The sequence below is a fragment of the Triturus cristatus genome, chromosome 2_1 (assembly GCF_964204655.1).
Source record: "Triturus cristatus chromosome 2_1, aTriCri1.1, whole genome shotgun sequence".
Taxonomy (NCBI): Eukaryota; Metazoa; Chordata; class Amphibia; order Caudata; family Salamandridae; genus Triturus; species Triturus cristatus.
In genome coordinates, this window is record NC_140581.1 from 768,024,043 (window position 1) to 768,048,059 (window position 24,017).

Consider the following 24,017-nt stretch of genomic DNA (forward strand, 5'->3'; position numbering starts at 1 on the left):
CGCAGCTGCAAATCTGACTTCCAACGAGGCAGGGTTGTACTATGTGTGTCTGCTAAAAAATGTCAAGAAGTTCTGGTTTGTCAGCAGAGTTGCATGCTTGTAAGATTACTTGGCTTGATGTTGTTATATTTTTTGGAGTCTTGCTAGATATTTAATTTGCATTTTCCAGTTCTCTTAGAAGATCACTTCTAATATCTAGGGAGTTTGTCTAGCTTTGCTTTTCCGCCTGCACTCTTTTGATGGCAACTGCATATTTGACATGGAACGGAGAAAGGTTTACTACGTGTCTGCAAAAAAATGTAAAGAAATCCTGGCAATGCCATAATAAAACAAACAGAATAAACCACAAAGGCAAACGGGAAGCAACACTTTTAACTGCACACGGGAAGCAACACTTTTAACTGCACAGATGTAAAATGGATGACTTAATGTGAAAAATTTTAAAAAATAGCTCAAAAGGGCTCCAGAGTCAATAGGTTTGTTCTATTGGGAAAAATGAGTACTTAGATGCTAACACCACTGTTTGGACTTCATCGCCCTCTCACTCTCCCTCAAACATTCCTGGCACATGCTTTACACCAAGGCACGAAAGTCTGAACGGTCCTTTAGAGGAGGTAGGTCTCTGTCATCAAAAAACTCGAAGGAGGACAACAAATCAATCATTACTCTTGTTAGTCTGAAGAACTGAATTTTCCCACTTCTTTCTTTCGTTTAGCTCACAGCTACGACTCTCCCCTTCATTCTTATGTGTATCTCACAGCTCTACTTGCCCCTTCATTCTTATGTGTATCTCATAGCTTCGACTTTCTTTCTATGATGTACCTCACATCTTCTACTCTCCACTTCATTCTTCTGTCTCTCACAACATCTCTCCCATTTATTTGTCTGTGTCGCTCACCGCATCAACTTTCTCCTTCGTTCTTCTGTGTCCTACAGCTGCTACTTTCACTCTCATTCTTCTGTGTATCACACACCTTCTACTCTACCTTCTTCGGATCTCCCGTAATTCTCCTGTGTATCTCACACCTTCAGCTCGCCCCTTCTTTCTTCTGTTTATCCTATGGCTTCTATTTTCCCTTTTGTGAATCTCACACCTTCGACTCTACCTTTCATTCTTCTGTGCATCTCATGCCTTTGGCTTACCGCATCATTATTCTATGTATGCTACAGCTGCTACTCTCCCATTCATTCTTCTGTGTATCTCACACCTTCGACTCATCCCTTCATTCTTCAGTGTATCCTACAGCTGCTACTCTTCCATTCATTCTTCTGGGTATCTCGCACCTTCGACTTACCACTTCATTCTTCAGTGTATCCTACAGCTTGTCTCCCTTTCATTTTTCTGTGTATCTTAACCCTTAGACTCTTCCCTTCATTCTTCTGTGTATCTCAAACCTTCAACTCTCCTCATCATTCTTCTGTGTATCCCACACCTTCGACTCTCCCCTTCATCCTTGGTGTATCTCACACCTACGACTCTCCCCTTCATTATTCTGTGTATCTCACACCTTCGACTCTTCCCTTCATTCTTGTGTGTATCTCACATCTTCGGATCTCCCGTAATTCTCCTGTGTATCTCACACCTTCGGCTCTCCCCTTCTTTCTTCTGTGTATCCTATGGCCTCTATTCTCCCCTTTTGTGAATCTCACACCTTCAACTCTACCTTTCATTCTTCTGTGCATCTCACGCCTTTGGCTTACCTCATCATTCTTCTATGTATGCTACAGCTGCTACTCTCCCATTCATTCTTCTGTGTATCTCACACCTTCGACTCATCCCTTCATTCTTCAGTGTATCCTACAGCTGCTACTCTTCCATTCATTCTTCTGGGTATCTCGCACCTTCGACTTACCACTTCATTCTTCAGTGTATCCTACAGCTTCTCTCCCTTTCATTTTTCTGTGTATCTTACCCCTTAGACTCTTCCCTTCATTCTTCTGTGTATCTCAAACCTTCAATTCTCCTCATCATTCTTCTGTGTATCTCACACCTTCCACTCTCCCCTTCATTCTTCTGTGTATCTCACACCTTCGACTCTCCCGTTCATTCTTCTGTGTATCTCACACCTATGACTCTCCCCTTCATTCTTCTGTGTATCTCACACCTTCAACTCTCCCCTTCATTCTTCTGTGTATCCTACAGCTTCTACTCCCCATTTCATTCTTCTGTGTATCTCACACCTTCGACTCTACCCTTCATTCTTCTGTGTATCCTACATCTTCTACCCCCTTTCATTCTTCTGTGTATCTCACACCTACGACTCTCCCTTTCATTCTTCTGAGTATCTCACACCTACGACTCTCCCCTTCATTCTTCTGTGTATCTCACATCTTTGACTCTCCCCTTCATTCTTCTGTGTATTCAACATCTTCTACTCCCCCTTTCATTCTTCTGTGAAACTTACCCCTTAGACTCTTCCCTTCATTCTTCTTTGTATCTCAAACCTTCAACTTTCCTCATCATTCTTCTGTGTATCTCACACCTACGACTCTCCCCTTCATCCTTCTGTGTATCTCACATCTTTGACTCTCCCCTTCATTCTTCTGTGTATCTCACACCTTCGACTCTCTCCTTCATTCTTCTGTGTATCCAACATCTTCTACTCCCCCTTTCATTCTTCTGTGTATCTCACACCTTCAACTCTCCCTTCATCGACTCTCCCCTTCATTTTCTGTGTATCCTACAGCGTCTGCTCTCCCCTTTATTCTTCTGTGTATCCTACAGCTTCTGCCCTCCCCTTTATTCTTCTGTTTATCCTACAGCTGCTGCTCTACCTTTCATCAACTCACCTACGGCCTAATCAATACAACTATCAAAGCGTTGCTTTCGTCCATGACTCAATCGATCATCCAAAAATATTGTCGTTGTTTCCCAAAGCATCCTTGGCGTCTGGCATGCCTGAATACGTTTCTAAATCATCTTTATTCTTATCAGTAATAATAAACGTGCGTTCCGTTTATTCTTCTTCAGATTGCAAACAGAAGAAATACCCAATGCATTTTACGCAAATGTCTCCCCCGTGCACTCTTTTAGCGCCTCTCCCCTGTTGCTGACCTTTTACCTCTGACAAATGATGTAATGTTCAGAATGTTTTTACTTCTTTAAAACCGACATCGACAAACCTTCTTACATATACTTTTCTCTTTCTCTTTCCTCTTCACTCTTGTACCTAATCTATCTTTACTTCTATTTTTTTATTTCTATCTTTTAAAAATACAACTATATATATGATTGAACTTTGCATTGTTTCTAATAAAAAGAGTTAAAAAAAAATACAACTATATTTATGTCAGGTGTCAGCTCTTGAAAAGAAAAGCTTGACAATAACAATGCGCCCAAATGCCTCTATAAAAATGCATGGGATTTGAAGCATGTAAACGTAGAATATAAACTACACCAAGGTAGCTGTGCACTTCATTCGTTTATTACCCATGCTATAAATTAAAAATATTAACAAATCATCAGCCTGCACTTGAGCAATTCTGTCAACACAAATTAAATTTCAATTGCCCAGGATCAAAAACCATCTGAACAACAAAGCGTTTGCTGTAATATACTTCAACAAAGAGCTGTGCTTGACGGACAAAAGCCTTTTCTGTATTCTATAGATACATGCGGTCACAGTGAGCACTTCCCATAATGGACATACTGTAGCTGACCTTGGGTTTTCATCATGGAAAAGTTCAAAACAAAATCACAGAGGACAGTGAATGAGGTAGATTGCAGGTGAAGTACAGGGTTACTGTGGGGATCACCCTGAGAGAATATCAACCTTACAAGACAGAGGGGGTCATTGAGAGTTTGGTGGAGTGGAAGAATCTTTGTGCTCCCACCCATCAATTTTGCTCTATCCCCAGTCGGAGGAAGCACTGTGCTTACACCGACGGAGACTTAACATCAGTGGCGTAGCGGGGGGGGGGGGGGAATGGCACGGGTGTTGTCCCAGGCACAAAACTCTTAGGGGGCGCAACATTTAAAAAAAGAAAAAGAAAACTGTACTACAATCTTTTTCCTTTCTAGAGTTTGCACCAGGAAGTGCTAACGGTCCACGGGTTAGGCGGCGCAATACTCGCCTTGCCCCGGGTGCTGGTAATCTACGCTACGCCGCTGCTTAGCATCCTCCGTCATTGCAAGCTGTTGGTTCCACTGAATGTACTGAGAGGTGGTCAACCCCAAAAGAAGCTGGCCTTGTGCGGGGGGGGGGGGGGGGGGGCCTTGCCACAGTTGCCAAATATTTTATAGCACAAAAATTAATTCAAATATGTTTTTTGAATATACGAGGAAAGAGTGACATTTAACAATGGGAGGGGTGGTTGGAGCAGAGGAGAAGAATGTGCCACTGCAAGACATGTAAGGTAAAATGACCGAAAATGTCATTTCAGTTTAAAATGTGGGCTACATCTGCTATCCTGCTTCTACCAGATGTGTGTAATGAACAGTGCAGGTGCATGTCCCGCCAGTGGCAAAAATGCCTGTCTTTGTACTTGGAGAGTGCTCTAGGATACAAGTAGCTGAAATCGCACAATGCTTTCCTGCACTGTAATACTCTTACTTTCTGAGATGGTTATGCGTATTATACATGGCAAGATATCAGCTCAATGTTTTAGGCAGTTGTGTGAAAATCTCATGCAAATTAAGCCCTGTGATACAAATTTCACAAACAACCCTTCTCAATGTAGTAGGGGTCTTCTGACTGCCAGTTGCATTCAAGCTATACAATAGGGCAGACAAATATGAATTGTGTAGACATCTGCATGCTATTTTATACTTGAACTAGGCTGACATGTGGAAGAAAAATCATGAAAAAAACAGAAGAATAAGAAAAACGAAAAATACGAAATATGCAAAAATAACAAAATCTGGAAAACACACTAGATCACTCTCTCATAAATAAGTCAAAGATATCCGCATTTCCTTTAAAGCAGTTCTCGGCCTCATTCTTGGTGCATACTGTCTAAACATACTCTTCAGTGAGGCAGGGTGCTAGGGACCACAAGCGACCAATGTTTGAACTTCATTCCAAGGTTCCCAATGTTTTGCATGGTATGTTACCCTCAAAGTCACCGATACTGATGTCAGCAGTAAATCTGAGGGAGACGAGATATTGAACATTATGAGTTGGACTCTGATGATCCACTAAGAAATGAAGAATTAGTGTGAGATTTGGGAGTACCGTGCTGAATTCCCTTGGTTGGTTCTCATTTCTCTCTAGCATTTCACACAGAAAGGTTGGGTGTTTAGGGGTGGTAACTCTCCTTATGGGCCACATCCTTATGACAATGGACCATAGAAGTCTTTGTAATCTTTACTTTACCGTTTGTGCTTTTGGTGAATATTCTAGCTGTCACATTTTGTATTCTCTGCAGTTTAGTTTGATTGTATAATCTGCAGGTAATCAATTGCCATAATCAACCTGAAGCTGAGAAGATCATCAATCTTCAGAGTAGTCTACTGTATGTTATGTTATATTATGTTAACTAAGTTTATAAGGCGCGCAGCTGCCTCAGCAAAAAGGCGTCCCGGTATCAATTGTAGTTCCTGGACACACTGTTTATTTGGGATTAAATGGACAGTGTGAGGTTCAGTATTATGCCTAAAAGTTCCACTTTCTTATGATCCTTCAGGGTGAAATTCTTGCAGGTGGTCAAAAGTGAAAAATTAGATTTTTTAACTCAGCTAAAAAATGTCAGTTCAGTTTTACTGTCATTAAGAGTTACAACAAGAGCTAGACAGCGCCTCATCCTGTCCCTTGTCTATCTATTTCCCAAATTGTGCAGCAACTGTTGATTCCAAGATCCTTTCTAAAAGCGATGGCTTGGCAATTCATCTAATGGCATGTCCTCATGTAGCTTTTGCAAACGTTGAGCAGTCGGGCTATTTTTAGGTCTAAATGAACAGTTACTTTCAACATAGACTTATTATTCAGAACTGTTCAAAGTGGGTCAAAAGTGTCTACATTCTCAGTTATAACTTTGGCTTGCATGGAGTCTACTTTGCATGCCACAGTTAAAGAATAAATATCTTACATGTTTCCATCTGAACCTGTTTAAAGCTAAGCGTTTGGTTTTCTTGTGCTACTTTATAAATCATGGTCTTGTTCCAAGCCTTCTTTTTGAACCTTGCCTTTTGTGAAACAAATCTCTCTCTTATTTTATTTTGCTAATTGCAGAAGTCAGTCTGCTTTGCTACATGGTTATTTTCATATTCCTTGATCAGGAGCCCAATCAATCAATCAGCATTTGCAGAGCGTGGAGCTGTCACCCAGAGGGTATTTGAGTGAGTAGAAAAAAGCAAAGCAAAGGCAGAAAAATGAGCAGGCAGAAAAATGAGAGAGCAGAAAAGGCAAAACTGAGGGCAGAAAAATGAGCGAGCAGAAATGGCAAAACAGAGCAGAAGATGGCAAAACAGAGGGCAGAAACATGAGCAGAAAAGGACTAACAGAGGGCAGAAAAACAAGCACACAATTCAAAACAAAGGGCATAAAAACAAGCAGGAAAGGTAAAACAGAGCAAGAAACATCCAAAGGAGGCATTAACAGAGGGCAGCAGGTAGACAGGAAGCAGAGGGTGGTGGACTGAGCTGACACGAGGACCTGCTCAATGCAGTTGCGCTGCGTCCTCCATTTAGTTGGTCCTGGGTGAGGGCAGGGCACTGGGTGGCAGGAGGAGGGAAACGTTGGAAGAGGGAAGAAATGAGCAGAAAAGGGCAAAACAGAGGGCAGAAAAATAAGCAGAAAAGGCAAAATAGGAGCAGAAAATGAGCAGAAAAGGCAAAAAAGAGCAAAAGAGGGAAAAACAGAGAGCAAAAAAACAAGCACAAAGGCAAAACAAAGGGCACCTAAACAAGCAGAAAATAGCAAAACAATGGGCAGAACATCAAGCAGAAAAGGCAAAATAGAGCAGGAAATGAGCCGAGGCGGCACAAACAGAGGGCAGCAGATAGACAGGCAGCAGAGGGTAGTGTGGAGTGGACAAGCTGGAAAGGAGAACTGTTGCAAGGGGAGATGTGACAAGGACCTGCTCGACCTCAACCGTGACTGGATTGTTCACTTCATTTAGCATTTTAAGCAGTTTTTTGGCAGAAGCACCAGCTTCTACAATTCTTACTGAGTGACTGTTATTTGCCGCTGTTTATTAATTAATGCTTAGATCTTAACTTACTGAGTTCTACTTTGCCTAATTTACTTCATCATTTCACCCGCTTCCTCATTAGGATTTATGATTTTCTAATAAAAAGCCTGTACAAAAGGCCATACGGCTGCTTGTTAATTCTCCTTGACAGGAATATGTTTGCTGGGAATGCATGTGAAGTCATAGTGAGGGTAGACCGAAATGCACAGCACTATGAAGTGAAAACCATTGGATGGTGTGGTGAGAGCACATTTCCTTGCAAGTTGTTTGGATGAAAACCAATAGACTGCCAACGCTTTGTCATTATTGAGGTTGATCAAACAGGAGGCTAGCACCCCCAATGCACCTTAACTCTAATGTGGCCAAAATCGAAACTCGATGAGCTAGTGTGAATGTAATGTTAGCTGTGGAAGTTGCAGCACACTAGATGTGCTTAGATAATCTTATCTGCTCTCCATACTTACATAAGATTCACATGTTAAAGTCATGATTACTTAAAAAAATCCTTGAATAGGCAAGGGACAAGTGGAGTAATTGAGTAGCTATGTTTTAGTTGAGATCCTTCGAGCACCACCAAAAAGCATCAGTCTCTGTTCCCAACAGTGCTGCCGAGGAGACTGAAGTCTAACATTTATAGTCACCATGACACAAGCGTGAAGCATTCTTTGGCATTAAAGTAGCAGACGGCATTGTCACTTGGAGTTTGCCAATGCAGTGCCAGCCATGCGGAAATGGAGATTGATCTAATAGCAGTCTATCTCACATCTGTGGACACAATAAAGAAAAGATCCCTTGCTCCCTACTCAGACCCACTTCCCCAACAGTGATAAGGCATTGGAACACTCCCTTGGGGCATGAGGGGAGTAGTCATAGCAGGGAACACCTCAGGAAGTGGACTTGGATAAATGAAAGTTAGCAGAGGCATGTGTGAACCATTGGTTAAAGAACTTCTACAGTTCAGGCAAGTGAAGATGATGATGACCACCAGGTGTCATCTCTACAGTAAACCACAAGGAGATGATGGACGGAGGACTGAAACTTTTCAGACACTCACCCCCAGTCACAGATCTGGGTTGAATCCATCATTGTTCTTTAGCTCATTTCGCCACCCCAGTTCAGACACAACTATATGCAAATCAGTAATGGCCCTGTTGTGCCTCATGGGAACAGTCCAGCCCGAACTGCCAAGCCAGGTTTCCCCTGGACCGGAAACAAGCATCCTAGGACCAGTTTCAGGGTAACACCCGTCAGCTGCCAGGCTAGCTTGAATCCAATGGCAAAGTGAGCAAGGGACCCACGTCTGGACATACCCTGCCAACTTAGGGCAAACAAAGCAAACACAAGGAGATGATGGACAGAGCGCTGAAACTTTTCAGACACTCACCCCCAGTCACAGATCTGGGTTGAATCCATCATCGTTCTTTAGCTCACTTCGCCACTGGTTTGCTTTGTTCGCCCTAAGTCGGCAGGGTATGCCCAGACATGGGTCCCTTGCTCACTTTGCCACTGGATTCAAGCAAGCCTGGCTGATGAGGGGTATTACCCCAAAAACGATCCTAGGATGCTTCTTTCCGATCCAGGTAATTCCTGTCTTAGCAGTTCGGGCTGGACTGTACCCATGAGGCACAGGGTCAAGACTGATTTGCATATGGCTGGGTCTGAACTGGGGTGGCGAAGTGAGCTAAAGAACGATGATATCAAAATAATATTACTGTAGAACTTCAATATTCTTTTTACAGTACACAATAAGCAACATATAAAAAAGAAAAAAATTCACGTTTCTCCACAAATCATTAAATATTATACAGGGTATACATATTCCATGAGATTGGAAGCAAGGCAATGCTTTGCACAATTATTTGAACTAGTTTTGTACAAGTTATCAGTTTTGCTTACCCCTTTCACACTGTGGACCAGTGAATCCATATACACAGGCACATCGGTTGGGTCCAATGCAACGCCCACCATTCTGGCAGCCATTTTCACAGACAGCTGCAAATACAAAAACAAGTTTACAGCCTTTCATGTCTAATTATACAAATTCAAAACACATTTGACTGTCTTAGTTGTCCAAAGTCTGTCAAACATATACCTTTACTATAATAATAACTAATTTGTTTTAAAGAAATACATTTTTTCCAGCATGTCTAGTCAAAGAATGGAGACGTTAAAATAAATGAATGAAAACACAGAACTACATTTTTCAACCACAAATGGGAAATGTGTTACAGTGTCTGCTTAAGAGGGATGGTAATCACACCTGGACACGTGTGTTTTTCATTAAAGTCTAACCAACTGAGAAGAATAATTCCATTTTGCAGTGACACCGAATTGTAAATATAAAAAGGCCTATTCACAAACCGCAGCTCTCTAGTACGTTTAGTAGTACTACAATAGTACTATTCGCTTACTACAAAATGCTTGTCGCAAACCTATACAAATATACCTCACCTCCTCTACTCCTACTTTTCTATGCAGAGTTCTCTGCTGCTGTTGTAGAGGCATCCTCAAATGTAGGTATAGGTTTTAGCATTTTTGGAGGAACCTCGAGGAGTGACAGGAAAATGGGGAACACTTATGACTAAATGGGAAGGGTTTAGGGAGGGCTAAGGAGATATTAAGGGAGGTAGATGCAAATACAAACACCCATCCACAAACGAGAAAGCCCATTCACAAACTGCACTTCCAATGCTTCTACAGCCAAAAGGTCCCAAAACAAACATAAATGTACTTCAGTCCAACCTTGGAATAAGTCCAGCATCACAAATGGCTACTCATGGGTGCTGCAACAGACCCCATCAATTACATATATATTTCAGTGTTAAAAGTTATATTATTTACATTAAATACATTGATATTAACTTTTTAGCCCTAATGATGGGCTATGGTAGCTTAGAAGCAAATATGACCTCTCCCGTAGAACCGGGCCCTTTTAATAATTCCAACAGCAATTAGATGAAATCTAAACATACCAGGGAGGGGGTTGCTAGGGGACAGGGGTGCACAGGAAGCCAGGAGACAGTCTCTAAACCAAGACCAAGCAATGTAAAGGGACAGTTTAGATGAGAGGATATAGATTATATGAAGGAGTTTGTGAACATGCAAGCGTGGTAATAAACAAAGGAGACAGAACACTACATTAAAGAGCTGTGAGGCTGATAAAGGGGAATAGAGTGGGAATTTGTGTAAGAGAGAGTTAGTTTAAAATGTGAATGCACAGAAACAGAAGGGAACAAAATCAAAAATAACATGACTATACAAAACCAGGTAAGTGCTAGATCTGAAATAAATGATGTGGTAGACTAAACACATTGGGCCCAATTTGCAAAAGTTTATTGCGCATGTAAGTGCAATTTAACTGCACAGACAACATCATTTTTTAGGGGGAAATCCTGTATTCACACTGAAAGTTTTTCCATGCCATTGTCCTTTGTACTACTGCCTGTTCTCTTGAGGCCAATTGATATGATTCCCAAAGGAGAAGCTATCCAAATAGGAGTCAGTAACTTTTCAATGGTTTTAAGCCACAAGTATGGTCAGAGCCATTGATACATCACATTATGGTTCATAATTAGGAGGGCACCTTCCAAACTGCGATTCAGGATGAGTCTGTAAAGCAATTTTGCAGTGGGTTTCCGTGTAGCAAAATGGGTTTAGTACATGACATAAAAGCATTTTGTGGTCACAAACCATGTGATTTGGGGATTTGAAGGGCTTGCAATTGCAAAATGTTTTAAGACTATTTGGAAATGTTTATAGGATGTTTAAGGAGTCCTTGAACTTAATCGAGAAAACACAAAAGTAGTTTTCACATTTCAATAGCAATCACAAAATTCTAGCTACTTACAAATTGTTTTCAATTTCCAGGCATAGAATACTTGTGCAAAAATTGTATACAATGACAAATTGTAAGTGATCAATAATTATGAAAAGAGATGAAGTGTTTATCACAACACTTGGGATATACATTTCCATTCCCTGTAACGCTATAGGCACCTAGAGAAGCTTGAGCTGATAAGGGAAGATGGCAATCATAACACAGTCTGATTCAAGTGGTTGGTGAGTTTCACACAAGCATGTGCCTGACATATGTATATTAAGAAAAAGCCTGATAAAATACAGCAGCAAGAGAAATTTGCATCTCACAAGGTGAGTGATAGCATCACTAAATGTACCCACTATAAAGCAACATGTATGCTGCAAAATATGTCAAGGCTTGAAATTAGCATCCATCTGGCTGTGCTATGGACATTAATAGTCCATAACATGTTAACACCTGTTTTTAGGAAGAGCACACAAACATATGCATAGTAATCATATAAGGGTTCATCTCTGCATCAGATTTTGCAACTTGCTTGTCCATCTTCAGGCTGACCTGATTGTTTAATATAAATGTGTCTTTTTAGGTCTGGGTTTTGACAATACAGCTGTCAAACAAATCTTTTACTTACAATATAGGTAGAGTGGACTTTGAGTCCCTTCTTTCAACTACTAGCTTTCTTTGTCCAGCTTATTACAGACATTGGCTTGATACTTTGTTAATCATGTTTTGCCTCAGCCCTGTGGAAAATTAATCTTTCAGTTAATGCAGTTGGCTCTAGGCATGTATCTTCTGCCTCCAATCAAATGCTTGCACGGAACTGAGTGATAGAACAAATGCAACTTTAACCTCCTGCTTTCCCCCTCTTATATGTCTCCTTCTCTTCTTCTTTTCATCCTCTATGTTCCTTACTATTCATTCCGTATTCCCCAGTGGGCTCCTCGTTTCCCATGACGGCCAATGAATTCTATCCGTATGCTCCTTGTTCCCCCACCAGACACCCTCTTGTATCACCCGCCTGCCCCTTTTCCCCTCAATTATTTGCTCCCTATTCTCCAACCTGCTCTTCTCTCCTTACAACACCTCATAAGTGCCACCTGGACTATGTAAAGTTTTGTTTTTTTCTTGTCACTGAAATGAAAGGCGGACTAGGTTAAAGGAGTCCTTGCCTTCGGTGTCATTCTCTTTTTGTTTTTGTGTCATAGAAATGTCGAGTGGTCAGGAAACGTTCCTTATAGTCCTTTCTTTTTATCTCAAACAAGCTAAAGAACGACTACAAGAACTCCAAAATCAACTTCCAAAATCAACTAGACACTGCAAAACATTGACCAAAAAAATGGTTCTAAATTATCAAACGCCAGTCGAACCACAAAAGCAACCCTCCCTTCCTCTGACAAAACACTGCCTAACTGCGAGACCTTTGCATCCTTCTTTGTTGAGAAAACTAGGCTTATCACCAATGATATCCAAACACTATGCAGCTCCTACCATCCAAACCTTTCCGACACCCCACCCACCATGATCAGGAAGGACCCACCGCGCTCACTCAAAAATAATACTGCCTGGTCTAGTTTTGAAACTTTTGGTGTAAATGGCATCCTAAAGCTATTGACCTCTTTGAAATACTCCAACCCCTTCAATGGCCCCCTTCCCTCCAAATTCCTCAACAAATCCATCTACCTACTACTCCCCTTATGGACCGTGATCATCAATGGCTCGCTCACCCAAAACTCCCTACCCAATTGCCTCAAAAGTGGCCAGGTTACTCCTATTCTAAAAAAAAAACAACTCTGACAAGTCTGACCCCAACAATTACCGCCCTATCTCCAACATCCCTACCTTAGCCAAACTCTTTCAAAAATATGTTCACTTACAGCTTCGCAATCATATAGAGCAATTCCAACTCCTCAATCAATGTCAGTCTGGATTCCATCCAAATCATAGCACCAAAACTGTCCTGGTCCACATTATCAATGATGCTCTTCGCTCACTGGACCAGAATGAATCTTGCCTATTTATCCTACTTATCCTGTCAGCAGCATTTTACACTGCTAATCATGATGGACTTTTGAACCATCCAGAACACAGGCTGGGTCTCTCCGGTACCATGCTAAAATGGCTCTCCTCTTTCCTTCACAATAGATCTCAGCACATCCTAATTAACCACCCACTCTCCGATGTGTCACCATTGTCGCCCGGTGTTCCCCAAGGCTCTATCCTCTCATCGACTCTATTTAACCTATACATGGAGCCTTTAACCGAAATCCTTAAACCTGCTTACATTTCCTACCACATGTACTTAGGTGACACACAAATCTATATGAAAATTTCCTCTCCTGATGACATCAATATCCTCAATACCACCCAGACAAAAATGCAACATTGACTGACTTGTAACCACCTCAAACTCAATGCCCTAAAAACAGAATTCTTACTGATCTCATCACCCACCATCACCCACAATATCAAAAACGGAATCTCACATCTTACTGCTTTGAATTTTCCCCCCACAAATTGTTGAATCTACTAAATCGCTAGGTATAACCTTGGACAAAGCCCTCTCCATGAAAAAACACATTAGTGCTACCACCAGAGGAGCTAACCATCAATTATATAGTCTAAGGAAACTAAAACCCTTCATCCCTTTGTGTGACCTCAAAACAGCGGTACAAGCTCGTGTATTACTGAAATTAGGTTATGGTAGTGCCTCCCTGATGGGCCTACCGAAGATTTCACTTACACCAATAAAAGCTATCCGTATGCAGTAGCCAGGCTCATCACTGGATCAAAATTATTTTTATCATATCACCCCTGACCACCAAAAACTGAAATTGCTAACCTATGCGTCTGTGATCCTCCTTAAAACTGCATGTATGACCCATAAAGCGCTGCACCACAATACTCCTTCCTACCTGACCCAGAAACTGACACTATCAGTAGAAACAGACCTTCGAGAAGCACAAGCTCCCTCCTACTCAAGTCACAAAAAATTAAGAAAAAGAAAACCTACAACAGATCCTTCTCTTAAATTGCCTCCAAAATCTGGAACTCTCTCTCTCCCAAAATCAGAAGTAACCCATCCACATCGCTCTTTAGAAATGAACTAAAAATTCTACTATCCAACAGATTCCTCTCACTCTGAAGCCTTACCTCCCCCACCATAAGCAATTACTTTTCCCTGACTATTTTTTTATTGTAGACTCTAGGCACATCATTACCCATTCCCACGATTTTCAGCACTACTCTCTCTCCTGTGTCTCACATTTACACGCCGGTCTGTTACCTATTGTTCTTTGCCCGACCTAATATTATATCTGGTCCTTTTGTTCTCATATCCACTCTTATCATTTACGTTTGTAAGTCATTGTAATTATTGTTGTTCATGCTCTACACCATGTTTATAGATTGCCACAGTTGGTATCATACTCTTCAGTGTCCTTTCTTGTATAGCGCTCTGTCACACAATAGGATCTTGATTGTCGGTTATTGCCCGCCCAAGTATTATGTCTGACCGTTTTGTTCTCATCCCAATTTACCATTTACGTTTGTAATGATTGTTCTTCATGCCATATACCATGTCTGTACATTGACACAGTTTGTACTATAATTTCCTTTATACTTTATTGTTAAGAGCTCTGTAGCACCATAAAAAACTCCAAAAATAAATAAATGAAGGCTACCTTACCATCCCACCATTATTTGATACGGAAACAGAAACAATCAGGACTTTGCTGAATGCAAAGCCGCCTTCAATACAGTCTGATGTTCACTCCTTGCCTGGCTTTAATTAACTCACTATGCATGGGACTGGAATCATTTTGTAGTCAGTGATGCTCAGCCCTGTTTGAGGAGTAGTGATCAGTGGGTGAACAGTATTTAGCTTAAACCTAATGCCTATAGAATTGAGCTGCGGGAAGAGGAGATAGAGATGAAATTTGGATTAAAAATGTTTTGGTAGATCCAAAAACCCTGCTGAGGTTCTAGTGAGTCATACCTTAAAACCTGAATATTCCAAACAGGGGTGGGTGATATCTTTTGTTTTTTTATTCACAGTAAGCAGATGCAGATCTGTGGGTAATCTTGCCATTTGACCATCCACCAGCCCTAGATAGGAAAGACTCATTGGCAAACCTCGGAAGACAGAGCCTGACATTTGACCTCTGTCTTTGAATGCACAGCAAATAAGAAAAGCTACGAACAACATTTAAAGGCCTGTTTACAGAAAGCAAGAACTTGTGAAAGAATACAAGGAGCAATGGAACACAGACTATAATCCACATGAGGGACGAAGACATGGTGGACAGCATAAAACAAATAAAGTCAAGAAATGAAAAGCAAGCAAATGTGAGTTACAAACCAGAAAGTCAATTGTAAGCAATGGGTGGAATGCCGTCATAGGTTAGCTTCCCGAAAGTCCTCATTCTATGCAATGATAAATGTATGGAATAATAAATCCTTGCGCTGTCCAACACTATCAAAGGCCTGACAATGTAATTACTTTAATGGTACATATATTAAGGTAATATATTAAATGAATTATACTGGCTGGCACCTGACACTGATCTTCAAAGCCACTTTTCTAGCATGGGAGCTTATGCTTGATGCCTGCCTGCTAGAGTGCCAGGAGGATCAAGGACTTCCTTGCTGGGAAATGTGTTCAGCCAGCGGTCTGGGTAAAGTATATACCTTAATCAATCATCAGAATTAAATACAGTTACAAACCAGTGTGCTGTTAGAAAGGCACATACAGATAGTTAGAGAACATGGCATATTGTCATGCACTACAACTTTATTACTGACTGAGTATAACACTGGTAAAACTTTGTCTAGTACGCTCAAGTCATAGTCTGAACAAAGAGTACTTGTTGTTAAATACAAAACTGAGCAAGTTCTAATCAATTCACTATGTATCAGTGGCAGTAGGAATTATTGAATTAAGGTGGTTCTATCTTTACAACACTGTTTCTCAGAATTAGTTCAGAAATAATTTTATATCAAGGAAAATGCAGTCAGAGTTCTGTTGCACCTAGTATCTATCATATTACATTAGTTCAGATATTTTAAAGGAATTTCCCCAAAGACTGTAGCAATGACATAGATGCATTAAACAGGAAACAAAGTTCCCCACTTAAGCAGAAAAATATAGACCATTCTCTTTGACAATTCAAGATAACAGGAACTGTGCTATAGTACTGTCAATTTAATTAATAGGAATATCAAGGTAGCAGTTGGCGCATAATAACAAAACAAGCTAATCATAGAGAGAGCTACAGCATGCTGTTTAAATCAAGTAGCATAATTATTTATGCAATTTTTATCTCATCATTAAAAGAAGCCATGTTAGCTGTGTATATTGCTATGACCCTTGAGAAAATCTCTGGTATACCTTAACAAAAGTTCAGTTAGTGTCAAAATGTCTTAATATAAATAATACGAAAACTATCTCTTGAATAAATATATTAATAATAAGAACAAATAATGTCTTAATATATATAATCAAAAAACTATCTTGTGAATAAATAAATGAATAATAAGAACAAATAATTATGGTTAACACTGTAAAGAAGCACCATTCACGGCTGTCTGCTCTCATCATTAGATTTTACCTTTACAATTGAACATCTTGTGGGTCTGTGCCAATTTAATTGTTAATGGTATTGAGAATCAAATCAGGAATCTTAAATGACTGGTTTATTTATTTATTTGGGGGGTTTGCAAAGCCCACAATTACCATGGATGGCATCCTGACACTATGAGTGACAGAGGAGGAGCACAGAGAAGAAACATAGTTTTGGGGTGTATAGCCAGGTTTTCAACAAATTTACAGAAATTAAGTAAAAGTGTTTGTGAGCAAAGATGAAAAGGGAGAGAATCCCAGAGGCGAGCCACAGGGGCTAAAAAAGCACAGCTTTCTGTTCTGGAGTGAGGGTGCCGAAGAACAGCAAGGAGTCTGTCTGAGGCAGACCTCAGGCTCCCGCCTGGTTTATATCAGTTGAATTTCCCGCAAAGGTAAAGGGGACCTGAATTGGGTCGCTCTGAAAGGTAGACAAATTGATTTAAACATTTTTTTTTTATATTTTTTTTTTATTGAGCAGAGCAGAGCAACGACATAGCATCCATATACAGAGTACAATTTATGATGACAAGATGTTATAAATACAAAAATACAATAATTGAGACCTCTAAAAAGTCTTATATAGCCTTCCCAACTAGGTTCCTTCCTTTATGTTACTAAAAGTAATAATCCGAGATCTCATCCATATTGAGGAAGTAGCCTTAGATACACAACAGCAAACACTAAAGTGCTATAGAGAAAAATATAATATCCGTAGTTCGTGAGCAGCAATTGTATATAGAAAGTGCTAGTGCTTCTCAAGTATAATCATTTGGAAACAAAAAAAAAGTGCAAGTACGTCCATTTATGAAATATGGAATAGCCTTCCCTAACAAGTTCCTTCATTCCTTCCCTTAGATTACTAAAAAAAATAACAATCAAAGATCTCGACCATGTTTGAGAAGGGAGTCACTCTACCAAACAACAGCAGTAAAGTGCTATAGGAAAAGACATCATCGTAGCAACCATTGCATAAAGGAAAAAGCAAATACAAAAAAAATAAATAAATAAATAAAAAAAGAAAAAGTGCTAGTGCATCAATCTACAGGGATTACTATAATTTATAACAAAATACAGTTCTATTTCCTACGCTTTACCCTTAAAAAAAGCCACAAAAATACTAATAGATTTCTATTGAGGAAATGCAAAAAAATCGCAAGGAAAGACATTTGATTATAAAAACTACTACAATTATAATCAGCATGACCCAGACATTGTTCAGTTTCCTTTATCTTTTTCCAGAGCACTAAAATACTTCCAGTTTTTCTCAAATTTCTTCATGACACCCACCCAGCTTGCATATGCTCTTTCCAAATTACAGGTTCTTCTCATTTTCATCCACCATTTCAAGTGAGAGGGAGCATCTGTGGACTTCCAATTCTGTAGAATTAAGGAACGGGCAACCATGCAAGAAATAAATATAAAGGTCTCCTCAGCCCTACTAGTTATCGTTCTATTTTTAATGATGCCGAACAAAGCCAATTCTGCCTCTGGCTGAATACTTTTCCCAATTGCCCTTCCCAAATCCACAAAAATTGTATTCCAGAATAGTTCTAGTTTCGGGCAAGAGAAGAAAATATGATGCCAGCCACCCTGACCATTAGCGAGACATCTAAAACACTTATTTTCAACTTCCGGGTATCTTTTGCCCAAGGCCTCCGGTGTCAAATAGGCTAGCCAACGTGATAGAAAGGCCATCCTTTTAAAGTTGGCCGCTCTTAATGCTTTATTGCCTAGACGACAAATCGTCTCCCAGTCTTTACATTGAAGACTGCATTGTGTCACGTGATCTATTTTTCTTAGGTGGCTTTCAACCAGTGGCGTTTGATTCTGTTGAAGTAGCAACCTATACCAATTCCCTATGCCAATTATTTTGGCCCCGTATAGGGCTACTGCTAGTTCGGATGGAGAATTAATAATACCATATATTTTTTTTTTATAAAATATACAATCTGTATATATTCGAAAAAGATAGGTCTGTTCGGGCTGTTTGCTCTAGTCATCACCTCTTGCCACGAAATCATTCGATTGGAGATAAAAAAGTGTCTCAATTCTTTTAACCCACACTTTTCCCATTTAGTTAAATGATTTTTGTTCAATTGGAGCCCGAGATCTAAACATTCCCTCAAACTCAAGAATTGCATGCCGGAGGAGTCTATTTTTTTTGAAAAACACTGAAGTCTAAAATAATATTCCCTTAAGGTCTTATATCGGGTTTTTTTGGGATATTTGGAAGTTTTTAGGAACACTTGTAGGTTGGAGCTATTTTCCTGTAGCATTTGGTCCAAAAAGAAGCTGTCTCGCTTGGATGTCGATCCCATCAGTCCCGCCACTATATGTAAAAAGGCGGCCTCATAATATGTTTTCACAACTGGTAGGGCTAGACCGCCCTGTGAGGTAGATAGTTGTACTATTGGCAGTTTAACCCTTGAAAAAATTTTCCCCCATACAAAACTTCTGAACATAGTCTCTATTTCTTTAAAAAAGGAGAACTTGATTTTTATAGGGATATTACTAAATAAAAATATGAGCAACGGAAGTATTGACATTTTAATAAGAGATACCCTGCCCACAATTGAGAGTGGTAATAAAAGCCACTGATCAAAAAGCTTCTTGATTTTATCTTTCATCCTAATGTAATTTAATTCATACAGCTGGTGGTAATAGGAGTTAATATAAATTCCCAAATACCAAATCGGATCTTTATTGGCTGCTTGTGTCCTTAAATCCGATGGAAGATAATTAAGATCAGTATTTAAAGCTAGTATTTCTGTTTTAGTGGAATTTATTTTATAACCACCAATTTGTTCAAATTCTCTAAATTCTATTAACACACTCTCAATAATTTCTTTATCGGGCCTTAGATATAAAATAATGTCGTCGGCAAATAATTTTATTTTGGGCATTCGAAAAACCGGAGATCGAATAGCAGCGTTATTTCTAATCTTGATTGCTAAGGGTTCAATGAAAAAAGTAAATAGCAACGGTGAAAGAGGGCATCCCTGCCTGGTCCCTCTATTAATTTTTATCGAGCCAGCTATTTTCATGTTAATAAAAATCTGGGCCGAGGCGTCTTGATAAATGTTACGTAACATATTAACAATCTGGGCTGAAAATCCGAATTGTCTTAGGGTAAAAAACAGGGTGCTCCAATTGACTAGGTCGAAAGCTTTTTCCGCGTCTACCATGACGATACATGCCGGAGTCAAGTTGGTATTAAAATAGTCTAAAGCTTGAATTAGGAATTCGGTGTTGGCTGCCATGGATCTACCGGCTATGAATCCGGTCTGATCACTACTAATCACCTCTTGAGCCGCAAATGTAAAACGTTTAGCCCATATTTTCATTAAAATTTTATAGTCAGAATTTAAAAGACTTATGGGCCGGTAGGAATTAATATTTTCGGGGTTTTTGTCTTTCTTCACGAATGACACAATTGTCGCCTCCTTAAATGTTGCCGGTATGCGACCTCCCTCTTTAATGTTACTAAATAATTGTTTCAGAGGGGTCAGCAATTCTTTTAAGAATAGTTTATAAAATTCGATGGGAAATCCATCTGGCCCACATGCTTTTCCCCCGGCTGTTTCTTTTACAGAGGTTGATATTTCTGCTGTTTCGATCTCTGATTCTAGTTGGGAAACCCGACTCTCAGAAAGTTTGGGAATAGCCATGGATGGCATCCTGACACTATGAGTGACAGAGGAGGAGCACAGAGAAGAAACATAGTTTTGGGGTGTATAGCCAGGTTTTCAACAAATTTACAGAAATTAAGTAAAAGTGTTTGTGAGCAAAGATGAAAAGGGAGAGAATCCCAGAGGCGAGCCACAGGGGCTAAAAAAGCACAGCTTTCTGTTCTGGAGTGAGTGTGCCGAAGAACAGCAAGGAGTCTATCTGAGGCAGACCTCAGGCTCCCGCCTGGTTTATATCAGTTGAATTTCCCGCAAAGGTAAAGGGGACCTGAATTGGGTCGCTCTGAAAGGTAGACAAATTGATTTAAACATGATGTGTTTTTACAAGGGGACTGTGAAGAGCTGTTAGTGCTGAAGATGCTGAAGAAAGTTTAGGTACAAACAAAGACCATTACAATATTCTAGGAAACGTGGTAGACTGGACAATCAGAAATTGATAAACTTAAGGAGGTGGAGTGAATTTGTCTTAGAATTCTTAATATCAGAAATCAAGTTGAAGTTAGCCTACTTACTTGTGTAGAGAAAGGTAAATCATGATCAGAATGGAAGCCTAAATTACATACTGTTGTAGCTGGGATGGGCGTGGGACCCAGGTACAGTAACCAAAGATAGAGAAAGGTCAATCACAAGAACTCTGTAAATGGACAAGCAGAATCTTGGATTTGTCCACATTGATTTGGCCATCCATTCAATGATGTTTGTCATGCACTCCTTAAATTTGGTTGTACCTGGTGGAGTTGAATTGTCGAATGATAATAGCATTTGGGTATCATCTGCGTTGTTAAGAGGGATGAATCTGCATTCCAGGATCAGTTGAGGTAGTGGATGCACAAAGATGATGTAGAGCGTAGAGCTCAGGGAAGACCCCTGAGGAAATCCCTGAGGTACTCACTTAAAAGAAGATTGAAATGGGTGGTGAGTGACTTCCTGAGTGAGATCTGCAAGGTAGGATATCATCCAGGCAACGGCATGGTCTTGTATCCCCAATTGCTGAAGGTGACTCAATGTAATGTTCGGAAGTGTCAAATGTTGCTGAAAGATCTAACATTACCAATGCAGATAAAGAGACAGTGCCAGAAAGTTGGTGGGTGTTATCCAGTACCAATATTAATGTGGTTTTAGAGCTAAGGGAAAGGCAAAAGCCAGATTGGTTTTCGTTCAAAGGGCTGTTAGCCTACAAAACCTGTGAGATTTGGTGGTTTGTTTCCATTTCTAAGAGCTGAACTGGGAATTGCAAGAGAGAAATAGGCCGGCGTGGCCGGTACAGGTAAGAACAGTGGGGCGGGGGTGAGTCAACATACGACGGTCCACCGCTCTTACCTGTACCAGCTGTGCCTGAAAATAGGACAAAAATGTTTCATACATGAGGGGTCAGCATTAAGTTTGTTCACTAAAGGATGCTGATTTCTGTTTTCCAGATACCAGGTACCTGTACTGATTAAAGAGAAGCATTCCACCGGTCAAGAAGAGTAGAAGTTAGAGGGCTAGGTGCTGGGGGTACACAGATCAGAAGGTGAGACAGATTTAACTGAGGCCAGAAGAGTGGCAAAATCTTCTCAAAGAATAGAAAAGAAAGTGTTGAATTAAGGAGCAGGTGGTGATAAGGGCCAGTATCCAAATAAGAGTATTAGGGGATTGGCAAAAAGACTGGCAGATGTTGCCACACTTGTCAGAAAAATATTCGGATAGATAGTCAGACAAACCTTGGGAAGGAGTTAACTTGGTGTTAAAATAATCAGGAGCCTGGATGGATTGGAACATAATAAAACGTTCTTTAGATGGGCTGTGGGTATTAAAAACGTGGGCAGAGAAATAGGCAACTGTGGCTTCTGATATCATCCTTTTGTAAGCTCAAAGTGCTTTATTAACATTAGTATTGCAGATTCAGCATAGCCAAATCTCCATAGACGTTCGTGTCTTTACAGTGGGATGAAAAATGTTTTAATGTAGCAGTGTATCAATGGGCTGAAGGGGGAAGAAGGTAAGAGTATGAGGTTTTAGTTAGAAGAACTAAATCAATGGCTGGGAACACCCATTGCTTTCAGTGATGAATCATAGAATCCAATGAGGGGAAAGAAGGACTTGAAATCATGGGATGAATAAAAGTCTATTTTCAACTTCAGTGTAATTGCTTTTCATTGCTATAATACATCAAAAGACCTTTTACCATGGGCCTCGCACTGTCATTTGAAACACCCTATGTTTTTAGTTCATCCTTCGTGGAGATCGGAATATAGTCTAGCCCTCTGCGTGATACTCATGGTAGAGAGATTTAGGCTCAACATTAGAAAATAGCTACGGAAAATGGTAACTGAATACATTTACCACCTTTCCAACACAAGTGAAGACGATTAAAATAGAAAGCTAAAGCATGAGATATAAATAAGTAAAGCACCAATTATATTGTAAATGCAAAAGGTACAGTTTGATACAATGTAGAGCATGTATGGCTCGTCTAGGAGAAAACTAGGGTTCCATGGTGGTCCTTAGGGTGGTCCTTACCTACCACCCGTCTATTTCTTTATTTCTTTATATATTTCTTTATTTATTTAACGATTTCATATAGCGCTCAGGCACTAGAAAAATATGTGAGCACTTGTATTAAGTATTTAAAGATGGGAGTTTGGATTATCACATTTGTTGTGACTCATGTAGACTGTTAAGCAGATGAAAGTCTTAGTCTTGAGGAAGATTTCGCCAAGTTATGCCATAGGAGGAAACTCATGATGGCTACAAACACCTGTACCTCTAGAGTTGATGGCTGTCAGAGGTTCCGGTGGTTAGGCGTCACGCGTTTTTGTGTCTGCACTAACACCACATAAGAATTGCTAGAATTGGTTTTATTTCCATGCAACCTTTTATTTCCACATGCCACCCAGTACCAGGACTATCAGGCCACCCAACAAACCCTGTATTCTGTCTAAGAGCTATTCATTTGAAGCAACTAAATCCATTCACAAAACATATATTCAGTGTTGCAGTAATGAAACTTATATACCGAAATATAGGAGACAGGTTTACATTAAATTCGTACAATATCCTCATCATCCTCAAATGAACAGCAGTGATACAACATCACCCTTGTACTCCTTTACCAAAGATTGCACTGGTATTTGCATTAGCGACTTCCACATTGACTATTTAAATAGCGGTAAACCAGGGCTCTTAAAAGACTCCATTCAAACTCCACACCATCCCAAGTCAGGCAGCTTGAAATAACCACATCACACGCACTCTTGAAGCCTTAAACTGTCTCCCGATGATGGGTCATGTCCCAGGCTACAATAACAACATTTACCTGCCCTACCAGCATCCTACGCTTCTGGCGATTAGCCTTTATGTAACGGCCTGCACATCGCCCACAGAGGCATGAAACTTCTGCAGTAGAACCCTGCATTAACAGGGTTCAGCAATCTACACCTCGCTAGCGCTCACATTGGCAACTCATGATCACTCCATACTCACCTTTAAACTGGTCTCATGCAGAAGATCTGCTTTTGCCATCTGGGCTTGATTCACGGCTTCTCTATCGCACTTCCAGCGGCAAGGTTTATACTCTTTCATAGGGACAATGTAACACATAAGATCCAAACAATTCCTTCCTACTGATTTTTAACATGGACCATACTTGGATCTGTTGGACATTTATGAATCTACCTTATGCGATATGACTTGCATGTTCCCTGACCCGCTGCCACCCTAAGAGGGCACAGCTGTCACATGCAGTGCTCCAGAAAACACTATTAGAAATAGATTAATAAAA

At 40.2% G+C, this 24,017-nt stretch overlaps 1 protein-coding gene across 1 annotated transcript in view; it reads right to left on the reverse strand.

Moving 5' to 3' along the window:
* The window catches only part of FBN2 (fibrillin 2), a 969,744-nt gene that overhangs the window by 797,631 nt on the left and 148,096 nt on the right, over positions 1-24,017 (reverse strand). Inside the window, exon 5 of the mRNA XM_085632710.1 lies at positions 9,028-9,123. Within this exon, the coding sequence (XP_085488836.1) occupies positions 9,028-9,123 (96 nt within the window). The remainder of the gene's footprint in view (positions 1-9,027; positions 9,124-24,017) is intronic.